General features: G+C 37.7%; 1 protein-coding gene across 3 annotated transcripts in view; it reads left to right on the top strand.

Moving 5' to 3' along the window:
* Positions 1–24,876, top strand: part of LOC143908202 (uncharacterized) — a 371,145-nt gene that overhangs the window by 106,116 nt on the left and 240,153 nt on the right. For all 3 annotated transcript variants that reach the window (XM_077425648.1, XM_077425649.1, XM_077425647.1), the window contains exon 3: positions 19,464–19,504. In XM_077425648.1, coding sequence (XP_077281774.1) covers positions 19,464–19,504 — 41 coding nt within the window. The remainder of the gene's footprint in view (positions 1–19,463; positions 19,505–24,876) is intronic.

Raw genomic sequence — 24,876 nt, 5'->3', positions numbered from 1 at the left:
TCGTAAACCATCAACCAGCTCTGTCTCCCTTTTCGTTTCCTCTCTCTTCCTATACCAGTCACTCGCACACAGTCGACTCTTACCCGATTCCGTCTCTTTTCCTCCCGTCGTATCTTTCACCTACCCCTCGACGTCATCTATCCCGCCCCCCTGGACCCCCCTGGTTCCCTATATAAGTCCACGTGGCATTTACGCGTAACTTCCGGTCTGTGACGTCACCTCGCCGCTCGTAGACCACTTAGGTTACGTCATTTTATTGACTGCGATCATAAAAGTTTTTACACGCGGACCTCCTGCGTGCCCCCACTTGAGATCGCGGTGAGTATCGGTCGTGGATTTTATGTCCCGCGCCGTTTTATTGTTTTTACTACTCGCGGGCACATTGACCTCATTTTAATTCTCCGATACTATATACGTAAACATTGCTGTCCCGCCAAAATACTTATGCGTTACTTGAAAATAACACGATCATGCACCACGTATGGAATTAAAGTGCTGCCCCATGCTTTATACAACATTATAAGGAATTATTATTTAAAAATTCATGTTTTGTACTGATTTTATTCAAGAAAAACATGTATGTTGTATATACGTATATGCCAATTTATAATATAAAAATAATTCCATCTTTCCATTTTATATTTATCTTCTCTTTACATTGCCGCAGAATTCTTTTTCTAATTTGTAAGCCATGCTTATAAGTCTGATATAGGGCGACGTGTATTTTCATACGTATTTTTCCTTAACGATCGAAGAATTTTCATGTAACAGCAGCAGCATGTCTGCCGCAAAGGGCGCGCCATTTTACTGATATACCGGCCTTTATTAGGCGCCACCCTCTTGACGTCATTGGTGGTTTCGTCGGCCATCATGAGACTCATTATGCGCTCTCGCATGCTTGGAATTCATGATGGCCGCCGTCGACCGGACCAATCCGTGCGCTCTTACCGGCAGCCATGAGAAAAACGGTCCATCCTGCACTCTGCTGGTCGTCCTCGCAACTTTAGGCTTCACAGCTTACCCGATAGATGTCTCTACCACTTAGAACGCTGCGCTAATCTTTGTCGATAATTTTAGCACAAAATTCTTTAGTTAATTAATCAATAAATCTTATTCCTATTCGCGGTAATGACGATCGCAAGATATGCATTGAAAACAAATGTATTTGTAGCATATAATACCCATAAGTTTAATATGTATTCTAGATTATTTAGATTGCTATTTGATTATAATAAGTGCAGTTTGAATTTTGTAGCTATTAATTGATAATGGATGTAGTAAATGTAGTTATTAACTGATGTTGTGATAATTTGATAGCCAAGTAACTGATTTTGCAAGTTTGATATATTTCTTGAATTTAGTGATCCCTTTCAAGTTATAAACTAAGAAATGATAAACTAATTCAATAACTAAATGCTTAAAGTTATTTTATATTAATAAAAACGAAAATATTTATGATCAAGTGGCAATAATTTGGGATTTGATTTTGATTAACAAACGTCGTAAAGAAATAACGTCGTAATGTCATATTACTATATATATTATAATTTCTGATATTATTTGAGGAAGAGAATAATGTTTAAACAATTTTTTGTAGATTCGACTTATCGAACGCGTGCACCAACAATAAATAAATCATTATTAAAATATGAAAATACATGCAATTCCGCTATCAATGTATCAATATACCAGTATAGCAAATGTTATTTATTATGCTGCTATATATAACTTGAATTATCTTTATACGGAAGAGTGATATTTTACAACGCTATAGCTAAATTACAGAATCACTCAGGGCGTAAATAAGCTATAAAATACCACTGCCGATAAAATACACGTTTCAAAGATAAAAGAATAAGAAATCTATCACGTGATAAATGTGTTAATATATGCGGGTAAAAATTAATGTAGGCAGACTTTTACGATTGACGATCGTGACATTAAGATTCAGTTAATTAAAAGTTACGACGGCGCCGCAGTGGATCTAGGATAATTTAAGCGGATCTATACAATTCGGCTCGCGATATACAAGCGAGGAAAATGCAATGTATATTAACACCGGCCTTCCCCGTAGCTTCTATCTGTGATTTTGTGCAGTCTTCCTCCATCTTCAATTCGCTACGCGCGCGCGCTGGTAGGTACGGGAAGATTAAATTCGCGATGCTTTTCTACGGGCTCTCGCGAGAGGCAAGCCCCGATGAGAGAGTGAAACGAAAATTTACAGTAACCCTACCCACGGAGGCATCGCGATACTTTAAAGGACAGCGGGGCAACCTTATCCGCGTCTCGGATCCGGATAATTATGTCGGCGTGTTTATTACGCTCGGTTATCCGCGACTTTATTTTGTCGGATAAAAAAGATAAAGGAACGCGCGCAGACCGGAGATATCTCTCCCCCGGTGCCGTCGCACGGAGACGACGACGACGACGACGACGACGACGAAGAACGACGAAGACGACGACTTCGCAAAGAAAAGTTCACGGCTGGAATTCATGATGGCCGATCTTCTTCTTTTTCCTCCCGTCGATTCCGAAGCATTTAGCCTGAGCGTAAAGGTAAGGCCGAGGTGTGCGCGCGTCGCCGACACTATACGTGTGCGTGATGCACGCTCGTCTCGTGTATATGTATAATACACACACGCGATCGTACGTACCTACGTATGTGCTCTCCGTCTGGACTGCAAACCCCGCAGGCTCTCCGGATTGGTAATTTCCGATCCGGCTCTCCCCTTTTCCTACGAAATCTATGCGCGAGACTTTCCTGGGGAGATAGAGCTCTCGTCTTCCTAGCCCATAGTATCTCTTTCGGGATTTCGAGACCCTCTATATGGAATTTCTATCCCGAACGATGAGCGTTTTTAATGAGGATATTCACAGTAGAAGCGAGTAACCACATGCAGTCGGGCAGACGTTACGTAATTATAATTATAATATCGTAGCGCGTTGTTATATCTCATGATTTTAATGCTAGTCGCGCGCGCGCGTTAATTGCCGACATTATACCCGATAAATACTTCATGAGTATGCGTGAGACTCTCAGATGCCTTCATAACGACGATGTCGTTATTTGCGGCACATGTGGAAATAAATTTTATTATTTGTACCATCTTGGCGTTTAGGAAGCAATTTTTGCAGATCTGTCAGCAAGGTTTTTCTACTCCGATAATACAGATAATAAATTGAAGAATATATTGCCTGTTAATTATTTAGAAGCAGAAAACTCGATCTCTCTTAAAAATGTAAATTTGTTCTTTAGAATATGAATAATATTACTCTTTTTTATTTGCAGTTTTTCAATTTTAATATTCAGCCTTCTCTTTCCTATCTTATTATTAGCGATTATTATCAAGCGATATCATATACAGATATTGTGTGAGATATTATATTCTGTTGCAATTCAGTAGAATTGTTTTACGTAATTAATTTAATCTAAATTAATGGTTAATAAGTTAATAATAATAATGAATTATTTGACACGTATATCTAATATATGAAAAAAGGGGAATAAGAAAAAGTAATATGAAATAAATATCGCAGAACGATTTCGTTGATTTCTCTATGTAGATGACCGTTATCGCAAAGAGAGAGATAATTATTAACATATTATATACTCACTCCGATGACACAAGTTATTTATTCTGTCAACTTACTCTTGCGTCGTAAGACACGATTCGAAATTGTCGCTAATTTTTTATCCGGGCAATGGAAAGACCGGTATTTCCGTTTGATGTGCGTTACGATTACGCTTAATATAAAATTCAATTGCATGCCGGTGTGTGCGCTTCGAGAAGGTCCAATTTATTCTTATCAGACATTCCTGTAAAATCCTCCCTCTCTCTCCTTCTCTCTCCCTCTCTCTCTCTCTCTCTCTCTCTCTCTCTCTCTCTCTCTCTCTCTCTCTCTCTCCGGTTTCTCCGTCGCTGAATTTGGAGCGGCGGCAAAAGAACGACGAGGAACGTCGGACAACTTGCGCGAGATGTCCAGGTAAGCTGTAGGGATAAACAACCAGATTGAACGGGTCCTCTGAATTGTCGAGCTTTGAAGATCCAACGAACCGCTTATTTCCACTTTTCTTTTAACCCCACTCTATACGGCGCGGTTTCCTGTAAAACCACGGCGAATACCGAGATGGAAGGGGAGTTGGCACGTAACTCAATATAAGCGCGTCTTATTTACGACGTTATAAAATTACCGAGTTGATGCTTCGAACTGGAATAAAACGGCCGGCGCGGCGCCGCGAAAGGACTGCTCGTGTCCGGGCATTAGCCAGGTTTTTTTTTCTTTTGGCTGACTTCCCGCGGATTGACAATGTAAATTAGTTACTATCTATCTACGGTAACGTCGCTGGGATGTTCGCTTGGCTCCACGCCTAATGTCCGACGAGCATGTACGTATCTTTACTGTGTGATTGTTGCGGGAACTTGCTTAGCATATTGGAAGACTGTGCAAAGAATTTCAATTCGCGAGTGCTAAGAAAATCGTGTACGCTATATGAATAGCTGCGTTTCACGTTTCTGAATAAAACGAAAATTTGTTGTCGTATTCTACATTAAAAATTGGAAGTATAATATATTGGAAGTATAGTATAATATAATATAGAAATATTTGACGCAATAGATAAGATTCGCAATCAATTATCTTTTTTAAGTAAAAATATTAGCAATCTAGTTTCCAAAATTCGAGAAAGAAAAATCTAAGTTATGATAAGAAAACCTAATCTGCATCATGTTTTGTTGACGTATACAAATCGCCGGTGATTAGGTATTCCGCTGAATACTTATTTCTGGAAAAGAATGCGTTACCACCTAATGAAATTTCTGATTTTATAGCGTAATGTCAGTCCAGACGAACCTTGTATTGGATTATCGCATCAACTGAGCTTTGTAAATAAAATGCGAATATAAATGTGTTTCCTGTTCTTTTACATTTGCTTCTGTTCGTCTTCTAATTCATGATTTATATATCGATGACGCTGAGAACCAGTGATAGCAGAGAACTAAATTTCACGTTTTACTTTCCACCGCTAGAAACATCTCTCTTTCTCTATCTTCGTAAATATTCATTTATAATTGCTAATGTAAGCAATATTTTATACACGTTATAATTTCAAATTTAGACGGAAAGCACTGTTTCAATATTCCTTATACACGTTTGATGTTTTGCTCAATACAAAAATTATATTACCTTTTTAGATATTTTTCATTATTACATTAGGATAAATTAACAATCTCATATAGATTCTTGTTGAAGATGGCGTGCTTTAATTCGCTCGACATTTTAAAACACGGGTGGTCGGCACGTGTGTCGTTTCATAAACTTCGTAAACACTCGCTGGAAGATGCAATCGTTACGTATATACACGTTCGTTACAGGCGGATTGAATTACGGTAATACGCTCGTGAAATGAGTCTGGACCTGTCGCGGAAGAGTGTGATTTAAGAGAGCGCACCAAAAAGTGGTGCGCCATATTATGCGGCTCCAGCTATTTATACTAAAACTCCATGGAATACGTAATAACCGTAAACTGATTTTTTGGCACCGCTACTACGAGAAAACTGGGTTGAGAGACTCTGGACATGAAGAACGAAAAGAATATGTTTTCCATTTCATTTGTCGCGTACCGCCAGACACAATATTACTACCGTCCAAACAGTTTGTTTTAAAATAAACTTATTGCAAAGATATTTATTATAATATTAAATGTCTATTACAAATATGTAGATGAAAGAATAACATGATTATATAAATTTATTTCTGTATTTTTGTATTTCAGATCGGTGTACGTATATTTATTGCTGAGTTATTATGAAAAAGTATCAATTTTAAGAATAATCATTGAAATTGATAATATTTCATCAAGTAATTTTTAATATAAAATTTAAAGATACGTGAAAATTTAACGCGAAATCGAACGTGGAATTAAACGTGTATCGAACATGAAGTAGAATATTCCTTGCGTGGTCGATTTCCATATGCTCCATATATCTGAGATGTGTCTATATGTGGAACAAGTAGAAATGCCGAACTATCGATAAAAGCTCGCGAGAGAGAAAGAGAGAGTTCTAAACTTATCAAACCCGGCGGGAGTAGGGTAGCTGCCTTCGTTGCATTACGCATCCCCGCCATTTTCATTCTCTTTTCTCCGTTCCTTCTTTTCTTCGCAGCAGCACGCCTTCGTGGCCGGACCATATGGCCTGGTGCGTATCGGCAATCAAGCGCCAACGCGCGTCTTGTGGCAAAACTCGAACCCGTTCCATAAGGAACAGCGACGATTTTCTCCGTGGTCGATAATCCCTACAGCTTCTCAGCATCTCTCGCTGCTCTTTTTTGCACGTCATCACTGGTGGCTTCCCATTAGACAGCTCACATAATGCGTACTTTTTATACCCGAGAGCTCTCAGGCCCCGACTGCTTAACATAACATCGGATTCTTGTATAATTTCTCCGGCGGGGGAGGGAGGGGAGATAAAACTCATTACCTATTAATTTATTTATTTATTCCGGCTGTGAGAGAGAGAGAGATACGTGCACATTTTCGCAACAGTCACGGAGAAAAAAAAAGAAATATTTGATTTACCTTTCAAAAGTATCAAATAAGTAGTAGCGAATAGGCGACCTCAACGTGTTTGAATAACATACCTATACTTCGGCCGCCAGTTACCGAAACTCGATGGCCGCTAAAGTATGTGTTAATTACTTTTCATAATTGCAACTTCATCTCGAGCAAGAAGACGTAAGTTTCGTCTTACTTAATTTACAAATAAGCTACGCGAATAATATCGCAAATCTTACACGCGAAGTATCCAACATTTTACATTTTTAATAGATCTCATGTTTTTATGAATAAATGACGGGCACTCCGTTTAATCCGTCTGTTAACAAAATATAATGAAAGAGACGCACACGGGAGTCTTTCCTGCATTCATATTGTGCGATGTTTACTACTGTAACTGATTTTTTGATAAAGTCCTCTGATTTCGTCTTCCATTTACGTGTCCATTCGATAGACGTCGGAGAAGTCACGTAACGAGAGAGAATAATCTTTATACATGAGCCGGTCTCAAAGTCCCTCCGCCGACTAACAACTTATCGAATTTTTGCATCAATTATATCAGATAAGACTTCTTAATTATTTATTTAATTACTCGCTCCGCCTTCTCAAGACGCTCCGCTCTTTTCGTTTTAACTATAGATACGGGCAAAATTATACTTTCGATGGGGAAGAGATGCAGAAGCGAACGCGCTTATTATGCATACTATCTTGCATCCTCCGGACGCCGATTCCGACTACGTATATATATAGTAATTAGTTAATTATGTGGGCAGCTTATTACGGCTCCATTGACATCGGGACTGAAGTTATCGCTTTAATTTACTCTAAAGCTATCGATCCATTTCGTGTTAAATTAAGAAGCTGAAAGGGATCGGCGCGCCAATAAAAGAGATAGCCCCTCGCGATGAACAATAAAATTGCCAATTTGTGTCTGACAATGTCGACCGGTATAGTCGACTCGTTCCGCGTGACCGTGGATTTCGACAACTTCCCTCGAAATGATAATGATACTTGCTTCGTGTTCTTTACAAATAGGGGTTTTTTTCCCGTTAAAGCTCAGGCCTTGTTTCATTCGTGTAATGTGCTTCGTGCGATCTAAGATATGAATTTACGTATACCATCAGGAAAATGAAAGAAAAGAACGTCGTAAGTGAGCCATCCGTTATTCTTGCGGTGACAGTAATGATTCTATCATATAGTTTAGCGAGAAAGGATTATCTAAAATAAGCACGCGATTACGCGGGAAAATAATTGCTCGAGAAAAATCAGCTAATTGATGATTAGCACGTATACATACCTCTTATACTTTTGCGTGCATACTTGCGAAAGTAATGTTTGTCGAATGCGGACGAGAAAGCAATAACGTCTATAAAATTACATATTACAAAAGTTGGTTAATTATTTGCTAATTACGGCGAGCCATATGGAATAGATAGCAATGAAATTATCTATATTTCTTGCATTTCTATATACTAATAACCAATCGTTATAGCGCAGTCAAACATATCAGTAAATTATGTTTCCTGTTATGAAGATATTCTCATCTTGCGGACAATAATAGCAACATAAATAACATAAATAATAATAGCAAGAATATTTATTCGAAAGTCCTCTTTTTTACATAACATTCGCTTTGATAACGACGTGAAAATCAGTGATCAGTAAAACTGTCCGAGGAACCATCAGACACGAACGTTTCAGTATTTATATCCGCTGTCATACGTTCTGACTTCTGACAGGACAGGAAAGTGATGAACGAACGATGGATCGTCCTTTTGCATACTCGAAGAGAATACTGCACGGAGAATAGTTGCGATGTCGATGTGTAGCCGAATAGGTAAGCCGGGGAGTCGCGTATCGATCTGAGCGCTACTCTGTGGACCAACCCGAGCTAGGAGGATAGGGGGGTAAATAGGGGGACACGTTGAAGCGGCCACTACTACCACGACTGCGTACCAGCATCCACACCCACCTTAAGAGCTGACACAAGTGCCTAGACTACCTACACAATCAGCTGTACTATCACCAGGAGCTAACGTGGACTTTCAACGTCTTTGGAGCTATACAAGCGCCTCAAGCACAGGCTCGTTTGACGGCACACAACTATCACGCGAGAGCACATACGAGTCTTGCTCGTGCTAGTTTGTCCAGACGTGTACGTAGGCACTCGGCAGCTAGCATCGACATCCGCATCGTCCCCTCCGCTCCGACCCGAGGCTGTCGCCAAAGACCTCCAGCCTCAAATCGACCCTGCCTCGTAGTCAAACCTACCCTACGTGGGTCCCGGTCGACCCTGGTTGCCAGGGTACAAGATGAAAGTGTAAGGGAGTAAGGGAAAGAGAGAGAGAGAGAGAAAGAGAGGAGGGGAGGGGAGAAAGGAGTCGGGAGAGCAGGGCGTGTCGTTGCGTCTGCAGGGCTCCGAAGAAAAGGTTTGAAAACCTCTCTTTTCGTTACTTTCGCCACCCTCGTGCATTCTTACCCTGGCACGCACCAGTGGCCCAACTTTTACCATTTCGCCGTCTGGCAGGATAATCTCCCAGTCCCACCTATAATCCAGAGAGAAAGAGAGAGAGAGAGAGAGAGAGAGAGAGAGAGAGAAGAGAGAACGAGAGAACGGAATCACGATTCCCTATCTGTCTCTGCGTCGACTCTTCTGTGTTTTCCCGGGAAAAGGGACCATCGTTATTTCAAACTTGCACCGTGCAGATGCCACGAGTTGTTTCACGTTAATGACATAGGCTAAAGCTGGAACTTAATGCATGGAATCAAACTGAGAGAGAAAAAGTTATCGGCTCGTCGAGAGTGTATAAAATATATATAATCGCTTACTAAAGTAGGTAACAGACGAAAGTAAATTTCAATTTATAATATATTTTATTATTATATATGTCGCGATATTTTCTACGTTAATATATTGCCATTAAAATATCTGAGAATGTAATATTAACCGATAAATTCACGTTGTTAAGCAATATAAAATAATATGTAAAAATAATCAATTATTTTCTTTTTTGTATAACGTATAATGTAACTGGTATTTCCTATAGTCGTCTATAATAGCGTATATATTTATGTATTTATTTATATAAAAGATTTATTATAAATCTTTTTGTTGCTTTTATTTAAAGGAATATATATTTCATGACGCAAATGTAAGTTTTACGAATTAAAGCTACATATTGTAAAATCCACAATAAATATTATCGTTCGTAATTCCTTTCGAAACAGTATAATTGTGACAAGATAAATAGTCAATGTGAATATACGTGCTATTCTTCTCGGCTGCAAAACGTATAGATAACCGTCGATTCATGTGTGTGTGGTGAATAAACAAATATTGCCGAAACAACGTGTCGAATGTACATATAATGTGCTCGAACAAAAAGACGATGTCGATGTAGAATGCATTGCTTGAATAATGTCTTTCTCTTCCGTTCTCTCTTCCTCTTGCTCTCTCGCTCTCTCTCGTTCTCTCTTTTATCGTTATTATATTATATTGTACTCCTCCGAGACACAAGGCACTCTGCCTAAAGACAGACTTCTCGAGTAGTCTTCCGCTAATAGCGTGGGCGTGGATGCAGGTGCAACATGCATATTGCAAAGGAATGGGCTCGTAAGTGGAGGGTGTACGAAAGGTGGGATTAAATTGCCCCTCGTAGACTCCAATCAGGGACGCTCGGGGAAAATTAGAATGAATGAGACTGCTCATCGTGGCTATAGCAGCCGCGAATTAGACTTGGAGATTGTCGAACATGGCATTGAAATGATGGCGATTGGGAAACTATACGAATCGAGAATTAAGAGGCTATTTTCTTTCGCGTTTATTTTCGACGCATGAACGAACCGCAGACTTCAAAGCAATCCCTGGCTTTGTGGTATGTAGCGTTATACGTACAGTTCAGTATTTAATATCGTAGAAAAAGCTTAATTTTTTTTCATGTTCGATTTGCAATCTGATACGAATATTTAAGCGAAATAACAGTAAGGAGATTTTAAATGTCGGCAGAAATAGGCAAGATCTGTTGTTTTGCAGCTCGGTGCCCTAATTATAGTGTTTCCATTTGAGATTGCATTACTTCACGTCAGCGTAATGCGCGTGTATTACGGTTATATCTATTATTTATTTTGGTATTTACCATCGAGCCGATCACAAATTACCTCATTCCCGATAATGAACTTGGTTCGTGGCGAAATCTCCTCCGACATTGAAAGGAATAGGGGCTGATAAAGTCGCTGGCATAGGGAAAAAAGGCGCGTTTTTTTTCTTCAAGCTACCAGGGATTACACGTCCTCCTACAAAGGACTATCGGCAAAATGACGAGGCGCGGGAGCGCTGGAAAGTTGGCAAAATCCGGAGTGCCGCGTCATAAAGATATGCTCGGCGGGTCGCTCGGGAGTCGGGCAGAAAGTATGAAATTGCTTATATTTTATAAAAGCGAAGGAGAATGGGAGGGAGGTCCTTGTGCGGCGCGAGAGATGAGGTGGTATCGACGGGCAAATAAAAAAGACGCGGCGAAGAAGGAGGCAACGTCTTCTCGTGAATAAACAACGAGCATCGTACACGCCATGGTAACGTAGGCCGATAAAAGAACATGGACGCGCGCATAGCCGCTTGCATGTAGGGCTGGCATTCCGAAGGTGTGGCGCTCTTTCGTTGGTTGCGTCAAACGAAAGTCGGTTCGGAAAATTAGAATGTACAGATCGGATCAAGAGATTTAAGTAGGCGTTAAATTTTATTACGCGGGTAACGCCGTAACAAGCAATTAAATAGAACGAAACGGATCAAATTTATTTTTATGTTCACAAGATTCTAAAAAAAAAAAATGAAGAAGAGTACCCTTATAAAAAAATATAAAAGATTTTCAGTCGAGAAAAGCAAGAGAATTTAAAATTAGAATGTCTATAATGACTTCTTTCTTTTATTCAATTTATTTAATTAATTCTCTCTCTCTCTCTCTCACAAGAGAGAGAGAGAGAGAGAGAGAGATTTCTAAAAATACTTGCTCTTAATACTTGCTGCTCATAATTATATTATTTTTAGAGGCGTATTCTACGTTCAAAAAAGAGATTTAGCTACCTTATCAGCCATATTATTACTGCCAACATGTCAGTGTTATTTTAAACCAAAATATTTCAGTTTAAAGTATATCCTATGTTTATGTACTTTGCAGTCATATTTTGGCCGTATTCCAATTCAAACTTTCGCCAGCTGAGCAGTTAATGTTGCTTGCGCGGTTTAAATTACCATAATTCTGCTCCTTAAACTGTTATCGTTCTAATTATTAAATCCACGTCTCTACCGTATTACAATTTCGAAAATAGTACAATTTCCTTAAATTTATTATTGAAATATTTTCTGCGAATTGAAATTGAAGATAATACTTAGTTGTCTGTTCTTGCTATTAATATATCGACGATTTTTTATAATTACCGAAGTGATCACAATTCATCTCTTAAATAAAAGTTTTTATGATTAGAAAAATATAACCAAACCTGCGATGTGTAAATCTCGCAAGAAATACAATAAATGCTGGCATGAAGGTATCGATTTATACATACCTGTACATATATCTGAAGGTTCTTCCCGAAAAATATGGCGTCTTTGTCGCTGCATTGTCAAGCTTGCGAAGACGGAGGGAAGAAAATAGAATACCCTACATACATATATCAAGTTCCTGGCCAATATAGCTCGGAAGGGACGAAGACGCGTGTAATCAACGCGCAGATAAAATAGCATATTGTTGTTCTCGAGGAACGGTTTACTTAGGTTCGGTATACTACCGCGTTAAATTTATTATAAGAGAATCCGATGAACAAAACACGCCTGCGCTCTAACACATCCGTCGCCATGTTCTCAACGTACTTCAAATTCAACTATTTTAACTTTAAAAATAATCCTTTTCTAAAAATATTAATAAAAACTACGTAAAAAATTTGCGAAATGGTTGCACATTCAGTTTCGATGTTGAATAATTAATAAAGCAGAACTTTAAATCATTCTTTTGTATGTATAACAAAAAATTGAAATTATTGAGATACATTATTTAAGGAAAATGACGATATATTCAGCGAAAATGTTTAAAATATTGGATTTGTCTAATTATTGGTAATTAGCTTTCATACGATTAGAATTGATTCAACTTGATGTCATTACTAAATACCAGATATTGTCTCAAATCATCATTATATCAAAAATCAACGTTTGATCGGAAAATTTATACGTTTTTTTTAAGGATTTGCTTACAAGAACGTATCTCCAACAAATGTTGATCGCAAAAGAGAGTGAATTAATATCACCAGCCCAGCCGAATGAATTTACCCCAAAAAGGACACGTCTTATTTCTTATCTTGTAAATGGTTCACCGAAGTAATCTGTTGCAGTGTTTACGCGGCTATTCTCTCACGTATTACATGTTTGCCTCTATGTAATGAGATAGGGGGTCGGTCACGGTTCAAGAGTTTTCTACATTGTGCGCGGATCTCGTTAGCAAAGAGATTATTCACAGAGATTAATTAGCCGCCCTTGCAATGCGACGAGATCCGCCATTCTGAATTTCCATCAAAATGCAAATTTATTCAAGTTCGTCACTTATGCTGTCCTTTGAATCTTGCTCTAAGTTTGGTTTTTGCCCGTAATTAAATTTCATAAATTAATAAGCTTTTTTTACATCGAGGGTTAATAGGGTCTCTAAATTCAAGAAAATTAATCATCACTTCCAATCTATTATAATGAGAAAAGAATGTATGAAAAGAAAAAATTTTTCGAAAATATTTCACGGCAGCTGAAACTCGAAGGCAAGAAACGACACGTCCGGTATTTTTCTTTATCTTTATCTTACAATACATTTAGACGCATATCTTACATCTAACTTGGGAAATTCTTCTTTTTTCTCTTTCGAAGAATTCAAATGAGAATAAAATATTTATTTTAAACCCTTTTAGATTATTCAAATTATTATCTTTTACTATTATTATATTTGAGCCCTAAGATGAAGATCTTTCTTGTCCCAAACATGTTTTAAAGAAAAACACCGGACGTGTTGTTTCCTGCTTTCGAGTTTCAGCTACCATAAAATATTTTCGTAACCTTTTCTTTTCCTATACATTCTTTTCTCATTATAATAGATTACAAGTGCGTTAATTTTTTTTGAATTTAAAGACCATATTAACCCTCGGTGTAAAAAAAGCTTAATTTGTGATTATTTCTTCTTTTCATTGATTTTCTTTTTACGGTTCACTGTTTGGTGAAAAACACCAAAAATGAATTGAAAAGAATTATTATTTAACGTCACTGAATTTAAGTGGCGTCAATAAAAGTTGATTAATACAATTGAAGACTATAGGCACTAGAAAATTATTCGTTGATTCGTGGTTATATATTTCCACACTGATTTCCAGCGTATTTTCTCTTCCGCAGCAGCGTCATCGAGCCTGTAGCCAAAACCGCTATGGCCCGGAACGACTTTGTTTGCTCGTCGGGTCCCTATACGTATCACGAAAACTCGCGCAAACTCACATACGAGGGCGTATTTCCCGCGTATCCTGTACCTTCGCGAAAATCCGCGCGTATTCATGTAACTCCACCTCCGCGGTTGCAGCGTTGAATTTGCCGAAATCACGGGGTGTTTGAACGGGTGGTCCGTGCACGCGTATTTATACGTGCGCATGTATATGTATATGCATGATGCATTTGTCGTGCACGTGCGGCCGAGTACGTGCGCGGGTATTCGCACGTCTATACGTGTTTCCCGTTTCCCGTTTCGCTATTGCAACGTGTTGCCCCCCCCCCCCACGCTCCCGTCCTCTCCTCCCTGTTCGCCGCGTTCAGTTTCCATGTCCCACCAACAATCCAATTTATATACGCTGGATTATTCTGGGAACCGTCGGTGGAGCCGAGGGTGGCTTTCAACCCTCTCCCTTCCTCCTCTACCTGGTTGTTAACCCTTTCGGACCCTCTCAAGCCCCTCTTTCTACGTGCCTGCGTCGACTGCTGGCTAAATCGCCAGCACGGCCGGTTCGGAGGGAGCGTGTCCTCGACAGCGATTCGATCGAGCTGGTTCTGCTCGAACATGGCTGATCGTCACGTTCTTTCCTTCGTCTCTCGATTAGGCGACGGTACAATTTCTCGTTATTTTCTGTCTCAACCATTTATTTTGTAGTTTTAGTAAATGCCTTTATGGTGCGATCTATTATAATAGAATTTTTCTCTTTATGCATAGATATAAGATTACGATCCTCGCAAGATTTAGTTTCCATATGTAAAAGCTTACGTGCTGGAATATGTCCCAGCTTTATTCCCGGGAGGAAAGCAATGCTATAAAAGTACGCGATTGAACTTACTGGATGCCGTCGAAACGCGATTGCCCTGGTTCCGTCCAAATATCTTTTGCATCTGATTTCTGATAACTCGAGCCAATATTGTCTAAATGTTCTCCTTTACTTCCAGTGCCGTCATTTCGTTTCTGCGTATATTTAACATTCCAGGTTCCACGTGACCGCACTTAATTGCTCGCGATGGAGTTCTTAATTAAAATGAGAAAATTTTTATAATGTCACGAATATTTCAGATTTCATCTTATGAGATATTTAAATATCTTATTACACATCTGGAGAACATTTGCAGTTCGAAATATTTTTAACGGAGTATATTAGTTATTCCTGCCTTGTTTATGAGTTTGTTATAATCGTTAACTCAGAACATTGGATACGTTTGATAGAACTGCCTTCGGTAAAAAAAAAATAGCTAATTATACGCCTTTTCATCAACATTTACAATTATCCTTCTTTGATGCTCGATTTTTGAATTTGCTCTTTTTATCCTCGTATATAGACACTTCAATATGCCGTGTCAATGTAGTAATAATAATATTTTCTTATCGGCGATTAACGCTATAGAATTCGGAATCTTTATGGAATATTTACGATATACCACCAATATTCGACATTACATGTCCATAAGATATATTTTTGCCTTTTTCTGGGAGGGTATATTCCAGGCTACCTTGCGTATCTCCGTGCAGCACCATCATCGTTGTACATTATTCATTTTTCGCGATTCTTCCTGTAAGACCTCATTAGCATCTTTTTAATAAAACCAAAAGGATTGTAATAATTGCATAGGCACCTTCTTTACACTTTACGTACAAACGCGTCGCATATACGTGGCTCATTAAACCTCGCGATATATTAATAATTTAACGGTAAGAACGTTGACGCACCCCGAATGTCTACTTCTCTTTTTAACCTTGGATCATCGGGATTTCGTGCACAGTTTCTACTAAATTCACGTAGAACTCGTCACGGTGTCTCGTTACCGAAATAGAAAGCACTTCACGCACAAGTACCGCAATTATTCCATCTCGATTCGTATTTCTTGCGCTTGTAGCATCCGTCCGTCGTGTCTGGAGCGTAAACGTTGACGGAGCAAAAATCTCCCGTCGAAGAGAATGGTCGACATTCACAAACCCTCTTTATAAAAAATTTAGAGCTTCCCGAAGAAACGAACGACTATATCGATTCTCGATTAAGACGCTCGGGCTGGCCAAAGTTTTTGTTTGCTGCGTAGTTGTACGGCCACTTTCTGGAAATTTACGGGACGAGTATAATTTCCTCGTCTTCTGTGTGCTTCTGCGCTTTTTACAAAGCTTTCTCCCCATTTCCGCCAATAAATCGCGTTTCCGCAAAATTATGTTGCTGAGCTCAACTAACTTGGACTCATAAACGACATATATTCACTAGGTATTATACTTTGTTTTTTCGTTCGAAACTAATTTAATGTTTTATTTAAGAATAATATTTTATAGTAGTCTTGTATTTTTCATAAACAGTGTGTATCAAGTGAAGTTTTTTAAATATTATTTACACATAATAATAAGCTAAATTTTCTAGATCTATATTGTTTCACAGGAAACACAATATCTGTCTATAATGAATTTCAAATATAAAAGGAAAGTTTTTGTTTTATTAACTTATTAGAGTGTTTCTAATTAGTAACAACTCAGTGTTTGTGACAAAATTTTCAAATTTTAAATCCACAATCATTAAAGTAGCGATCTACGAAGGCTTTATCATGCCGTTATTCATTTATAAACGTCGATTTTCTACTGACTGAGCGCTTAAAAAAAACCGTGTAATAATTTGTATCGCAACAGGTGTAACGGACGGATCTTTATTTAAAGACACACGGCATCTCTTTTTTATTCAGATGCATGATCTTGTAAAGAACACGGATATATGTCCATAGTGAACAGAAGTGTGCGATATAAAGGGATGAGCGAACTGTTAGGTGCAGACAGTTTGTGGCGCTTTAGAATGAGGATTTATATCGCCGTCTGAGACGTAAACAATGCGCGAGACGCGGTGATAAATCCGCAGCGGACTCTTTCCCCACCCCCTCCTATGTCGTAGGTTATCTAGGTCTAGGAAATTGTCATTTACTGTTCTCTATTGTTGAAGTTACACGCTGCTATTACATTCGCCATGTATTATGTTTTATATAGAGATACGTATCTCATGTCTTCTTATCTCACGACTCGCTAATATTTAACGTATTTTATTCAACGTATTTTATTATCTGACAGAAACTCAATGGAATGGCTACAAATTTTAATGATATTTTTACGCGTTTTGAACAAGATTAATGATAGAATGATTAATAAGATTTATATGCTTATGAATAATTAAACAGTTGATATCCTCTAAAAGCTATGTTGCTGCTCGGGAAGATTAAACTCAAATATAAAAATTTTTTTGAAAAAATGAGTTTTGAAAAGAATTGTGTTCATACCAAAGTGATTTTATGAGTAACAGAATAATCTATTTACTGATATTTGCATGAAAAATATGTTCACGCAACGTACATAATTTTTACGTACCGATACATTTTGCAATATATATTTTACTTAAATTAATTTAAAATTATAATTTCTGTCTGTTAACCTATTCCTTCTTAAAGGTTAGTTCGTGAGAAAAGTGCTTTTTTCAGTTTTTTTTTGTTGTAACTCGCAGAAGCTGTTTCCCTTACTTTAATTTATTGAAAGAGAAATCTAAATTTGTCAAACATCAATCATTAAAATTAAGATAAAAAGTTACGAATACAAATTGCGAAATACCTACTGCCTATATAAGACAAAATGCTTATTGCATAATTTCAAACATTATATTGTAAGCGATTAAATGGAGTCGTTAAATGGAAGATAATTGACACGATTAATATTCTCAGCGATCACACATTTAACTAGCGTTTAAAGCATTTTATTGCGGATGACGTGGGTTTCGATAATAAAACACTTTTTTTGTATTCCGATATTCTTATCTCTGTGATGTTTATGAAGCTAGAAAGGAAGTTTGCTCTCCATCAATATAGCTTAAATGCGTTTTATATGGATAGGCAATTCAATTATCACGCATAAAAAAGATTTATAAAAAGAGGAATGATTATTATGATGCTTGACGAAAGATTTTATAGAGAAATATGAAAAAAGAAACATTGCGCATTGTAGGTTAACGTCCCGTAAAGTTACAATAACGTCGCTGATATCGACGTTTACAACCATACTAATGGCAGCACTTTATTAGTAAACTATTAATATACACACGAGTCATATCAATTCGTAATCATCAATCCTGGCATCCTATTGGGAAAAATAAATGAAAAAAAGAAAATAAAAAAGACGAGAAAATCTTTAGTAAATGCTTATCTGAATCGTATAATCAATCGCATGTTTAGTACGATTACAAATTAGTGTGCGAATTAATTTCGCATTTGTGGAATATTGGAATTAGCGATTTTAATATTTTAAAAGAGAAACAGAGAGAAAAGAAATTTGCAACGTTTTCGAATAATATAACAAATTCAGTATCGGCTTTCCGATAATATCCCCGAGATTTACATTTGAGCAAAACAATTTGCATTTAATCGAGCGAGGTATATTTACTTGCATACTAACGACCGGCCGAGAGTGTTGTTTGTGTTGTACGCGTGAATCGCGAAATTCAACGAGGTTACCGTGGATACATTCGCCGAACATATAAATCGTTCACGCGAGAGGGTTACGTGATGGCAAAACCGCGATGGAGGGTTCCGCCCGTAAGGTGCACGCAAATACGAACCGAGATGTATATAATGGCGATAAAGTGATATACTGATGATCACACTTAAATGTCTTCAGTCTTCACGCAATTGTCTCCCATTGACACACAATCCCTTAATTGAACCTTCTATTATACACTGCACGCATGTCGTCCCCGATGCCACTCCAGTATTTACCAGCGGCGCATGCAACGGCAACGACCAATTAGTGATTTTATCATCGAGCCGAACAACGATGAATCCTCGGTATACATGCGTATAACATTGGAGAAGTTTTTTCACAAAGATATTTTATATTATAATGCACATCTCTGTTCTTCACTTAACTATATCACAATATTCGATGAAATAATTTTCGTTACGTCTTTTGCATCGTGAAAGTCCAAATTCAATTACTCGCAAGAAGAGCATATCGTGCACTGCCGGAGAAATCGCGGTATGCCGACGGCGATGGTAAAAGATCCGATAGAAAGCCCTGGTCCCGAAAAAAAGAACCCTTTCGTTGGCGTTTTTACAGCGCAGTAAATAAGGAACTTTCTCCTAACCCTTTTTTAGCGAAAAGTCAAACGTCACATCAGTGATCCGTGGAAACTGCTTTCACCAGCCCTGCAGGCTATTTCTTTACCCCCTGTGCGTGCTCCAAAATGAGATACTTCATATAGAATCATCAGTGTAGTTAAAAAATACACATGCTACAAGGCAGGTGTACAGATTATACTTTAAGCAGGTGTACATATTATTATTTGACTCTATACGTATGATTACCAGAAGACAAGAACCTTTAATTGATTATTATTTGTGTCTTGTTTCTAATTACAGATTACTGGACATGCTAAGTCGTCAAAGTCACCTGAATACCGGTAAGTTTTAGAACATTGCGGATACACAATGTGAATGAAATGATTGTACGTAATTGCGCGGATTTTCCGGTAACGTGATTAGAAAAATAACGGTACGGCAAAGAAATAGGTTGCGAGAAATTCATCATAATTCGTGGTAGCGGCCGTTAAAGCGGCGTTATTACGCTCATCTTATTTCGCATGAACGTAATTTGAATTTGAAAAAAGCAGTTTTTATAGCCGAGTAATTTAAACTGGCATGCATATAAAATAGTGCAACTGGCGCAGTGCTGTAAAAGATACACAGGGACGATTACGTCGAGATAAAAATGACAATGTATCAAAGAAATGGATTGCATCCGCAAGAGACTAAGCTGTAGCGCAACGGCCAAGTATCCCAGCAATTTTCTCGGCACTGCCGACTTTCTAAAACGATGATGCTGAAGAACCGCTCAAGCGAAACCGCACGTGTTTTATTATAGCTTTAATTGCAAGTATCCTCTTAGCTGTACTTTACGCTGACCGTAACCATAGGAAAACGTAAAATATAGACGTTGCAATTATGCATTGCCTTTAAGGAGTTCTCGTTGTTCATCGCGTCAGGGCACGTAATCGATAGAAAATAATATTACGAGTCTCATTATTATATACTCATTTTTATCGGTTTAAAGAGAACGGCTAACAAATTTTATCTTCAAGCGATGCGCGTCAAACCCGAATATCGTAAACCATTATGGTACTTAGAATTATACTTAATTAACATCAATAAATCTTGAACCTATTATAAATTGTATAATGAAAAAGGAGACGAACTCAATTTTTACGCAGATGGGAAAGATCTCAAAATTATGTCTAAAATGTTATGTTATTTCAATTTGAATTACTCAAATAAAATGTATCGGCACGACTAATTGCCCAAGTAGTTAATTGTTTTTATATAGTCAATATAATACATTTTTGTTTTTTAATATCCGTATTTAATATCTCCATGACTGAAAATATTAAAATACTATAATATATTAACAATTTCAAATATGTTGCATAAAAGGATATTGAATTATTTTGTTAGTAAGTTCAAAAATTAACTACACGTTTGTAAACTTTTTTGATTAATGTAACCCGATCGTATATCATTTTCTTTGAAATTATAAAACTTTAAATTATTTCATTAGTTTTATCTTCTATATTATTCTCTACATGTTTTGCTTTAATTTAAAGGCAACGCAAAAATGTCGTAAGCAACATTTCCTTTCTTTACGTTACGGGTTTTCGCAAATCCCACCCTCTTTTGCGTGTTCACCCTCCGTCATCCCTTCGGCATCGTTCTTATTAGTCGTGAGAGATGTAAATTATAACTTCCCTAAAAGGTAGTTTGCAAAGTACAACGCTATTATAAATTCACGTTCACGTTCAGGCGGCCAGATCTCGTCGGTGGTGGCGGCCGCGACGGAGTTTCGGAAACGCACACGCCATGAACGCGGCACTTTGCACACCGCGACACACCCTGCGCCGTTAATTCGTTATTTTACTTCACCCTTTACGGCGGATAGGTACGATTTTCTCCGCAATTTATAGTAACCGATACCGTCGATGGCCATTCGTATTCGAAAACGAGCCGACACTCTTCTTATCTCCTCTCTCTTTCGCGCTCTGCGTGTCTTCCTCGCCTTCTGCTTTTCAGACGAAAAAGAAATTCCCATCGCGACGGTCTGGCGCGTACATCGATAGGATCATACATACATTAATGGACGAGAGCTTGTAACGCGAATTCGCGGGCTGCACTCCGATATTAAGACGATTCTGCTCAATCTCCAAAGAATGCAATCCTCAAAGTGATTTGATCGAACTACGCCAATTGCATTTCCAGTCTGATAAGCTCAAATCTCTGTTATAAATCTAATATTTTATATATCGTCATATAGCTATACAAAGTTTGTTATCTGCTTACAAAAGGCACTTGTGTCAAAATATTATATATTATATGCAATCACTGATGTACCTAATATAAAGGTTTCGCGGAAACTTAGCGAACGATTTCAAGTTTTGATACACGTACGCCCAAACATATATATGCGTTATTTGCGAGGATTAATGACGTACACGTACTCGCCGTAAGTCAACCGTAAGACGGGCAGAAATTAATTAAGCGCAACCGGCATTCGCTATGAATTCCAGGTTTAATATCGTAAGACGGGTGAGATAATTGCGCCTTCATTTTATATCGAATTAATTGACGTCGTTAAGTCATAGCCTTCGCGCTTCTCCACTCTGAACTTTTGTAATTCTATGACGCGAGTCGCGATATTTTAAGGCATTTTAATACGCGTTAATACCCGCACGGTGTGCATGTCGCCACGCATCTTGTTTATATAACTGACAAGTGTTTTCGATTTTACGATCTAACGAGGAAACATGCACAAGCCAGTGCTCACCTGCGATTTTGATAAACTTTAGATGTCATGGAATAGTCTGAAATATGCGGCGTTTCTTAGATAAGTATTTTGTCGCATGTTAAAGAAAAAGTATTGAAACGGCCATTCTTGAAGCTAAATGTTTGATTTTACGAAAATGTCATTAAAATCGTTAGATATGGAGAAAAAAAATATTTAAAACCATAAATTTTTATGGTATTAAATGTTTCATAATCGTGCGTAATTGGATTTTTATATATTTTTAGAGGCAATTTGAATTCGTTAATATTATAATCATCGTTAATATTAATAAATCTGTGGTCTAATGCTTTTAAAATTCTGTTCTTATAAAAACGTTGAAATCCATAAAAATAATATCAAAAACACTCAAAATAATGTGATATATTTGATAATCTAAATGTGATATTATGCTATAATAAAATGCATTAAATACCATAAAACTTTGTCTGGATGGATCAAACATTGACTTAATCTCGAGCAGCCATTTAATTAATACGTTAACGTATGCTAGGATATTTATAAATGCTTTTAAAATTCTGTTCTTATAAAAACGTTGAAATCCATAAAAATAATATCAAAAACACTCAAAATAATATGATATATTTGATAATCTAAATGCTATTGCTATAATTATTTATAAATTTAGATATTACTTTAAATTATTTCACGACGTATCTATTGATAGAGAATATTTGCATACATATCTCTTTGAAAGTAAATAAGCGATAACGTGTGTGTATACTTAATTGTCTTTTAATAAAAGTAGACGATAAATATGCAATCGATTGATTCTTAACATATTATACCTTATCTTGCATTTTCGCAAAATTCCGCGTAATTATATATATATATATACACGATATCATAGGCTGCGTTAATACCAGTACACACAGAAACTTACGGATTAGAAGCCAATTATTGACCATTCAATGTATGATCATTCGAGCGATGTAAAAAATGTCAAATTAGCGGACCCAACCGGTGAAGGCAGCAACCGGTTTGCTTTTTTTCCCTCATGCACGATTCAACCTGTCCCGAGCTCGCAAACCGCTCTGTTTTCTTCAAAACAAAATCCGCGATAAACTAATCCCGTTTCTCACTCGCAGCAGAATCGTGGGGGAAAATTGCACGCTGAATTTTATGGTGGCGATTTACATTTTTGTAATTTGCAATAAAATATAATGCAAGGATATATCTCCTAATACGATAACTTCTCTCGGTGGAATTATTTCAATTCACGTGTGCACTTGATATTGGAAAACCTCCGTCCGAGCGCGATATGCAATTAAGATGATACTCGTTGCGAATACCGGCGAATAGCGACGACCATCTCAACTATTTAGACGCAGAAGTCGCGGATTACGTTTCCATTATTTCAAAAGTTGCCAGAACCATGGAGATACGGAGCGTTGCATTTCCTATCCCATGATGGCTGACAACGTCCCACCCCACCCCACCCCACCCTACCCCACTCCACTGGCGCGCAGTTCTCTCACAAAAGCGACGGGTCCAGAAAGGACGAGTCTAGCCTAACCTAACCCTTACTTAAGCTCCCTTTTGCACTTGGCGGCCATGTTGCTCCGAGGGTTGGGCCATCAAAACGACGGCGACTCATTGGCCGCGAGAGGAGGAAGAGAGAGCGAGAGCTCCTCCATTTCCGTCTTACTCCGTCCGTCGCCGTGTCTCTCGTTCCGTCTCCTTCCTTCAACGCTCTTCTGTATCCGACATCCCCGACGGCGCGTCTCTCCTTCCTCCTCACAGCTTTTCTCGCTCTAAACTGACGTATTTTTCCCCGTCCTCGTCCGTCTCATTCTGAATTCTGTATTCCCGTCTTTACCTCCCGTTTCTTCCTTCCCCGCGCCCCGCGAATTCCGTCTATCTCGCCCCGCCAGTTTCTCCGCCACGAGTAAAGTTTGGTTTATTTTTTATTATTCCTCATGTTTGTCGGACATGTTCAGAGTCATCCTCCGGCTATGCGACCCTTGGCGTTCCTTGCCGTGAGGCCACGTGAAATTTATTTCGCGAGTTCGATGTTCTAGATATCGCTATAGATGTCCGCGATGATGGAAAAGCGTTCGCGGATGACGGCACGATACCTCGTTCGTACAAAAAAGGAGTTGGAGTTATTTTTCTGGTCCATTTACATATTTCGCATTTTTCGCCGAGACTTTGCGCAATTTTATCTCGCGAGGATTACTTAAATGTGAGCAGTAATTTTTATTTCGTTATTTTATGGAATATTGCACTCGAAGGCTATTTCATGTTTGCGATAGCATTTCTTGAAACCAAGAGATTGCCCGATAATAATGTTAATCATTTTGATGTAAGAACTAATAAGTGTTTTAAAATAATTGTGTTGTAAATAGAAAATTTTAGATGTTATTTCTGTTGTGTGTATTTTAATAGAAAATTATTTGTATTAGCTTAAAGGACTAGGAATTACCGGAATATTAAGAATTATATACTTCGTAAAATATATTTAATGTGTTTAAATTAACATATTTAGTTGCTATTTTATAAATATTTGTTAGATAGATATTTTTTAACACAAAGCAGATCAAATTAACTTTTTTTAATTTCAACAATTTTAATATGCAAAAAATATATATTAAGCTTTATTAAACGAATAATTTTATATGAAACATATTTTATCAGAATGTATTTTATTGAAGAGTATTATTTTTTAAGACATTTACGTATATACTCTTTCTATATTCTCCTCTATTACCATTAATTTAATTACATTATTGCCTAAAAAAAGATAAATTTAAAAAAATGCTTTGCAATAAAAAGGTGAAGGTTAATTCTATGACTTTTAACTTTAGGGACTTTACTATCAACAAAAGGACATACAAAAATCACTTTATAAGTTTAAATAAATGCAACAAAATAATTCACTTACCTACTACTGTGAAGCTTTGCTAACAGCACCTTGAAAAGCTTCGGAAATCCTTATGACTG

This window comes from Temnothorax americanus, unplaced genomic scaffold, assembly GCF_048541705.1.
Source record: "Temnothorax americanus isolate GAGA-0224 unplaced genomic scaffold, ASM4854170v1 Scaffold9, whole genome shotgun sequence".
NCBI lineage: Eukaryota > Metazoa > Arthropoda > Insecta > Hymenoptera > Formicidae > Temnothorax > Temnothorax americanus.
The sequence above is the reverse complement of the archived record's forward strand: the minus strand, read 5'-3'. Positions and strand labels throughout refer to the sequence as shown.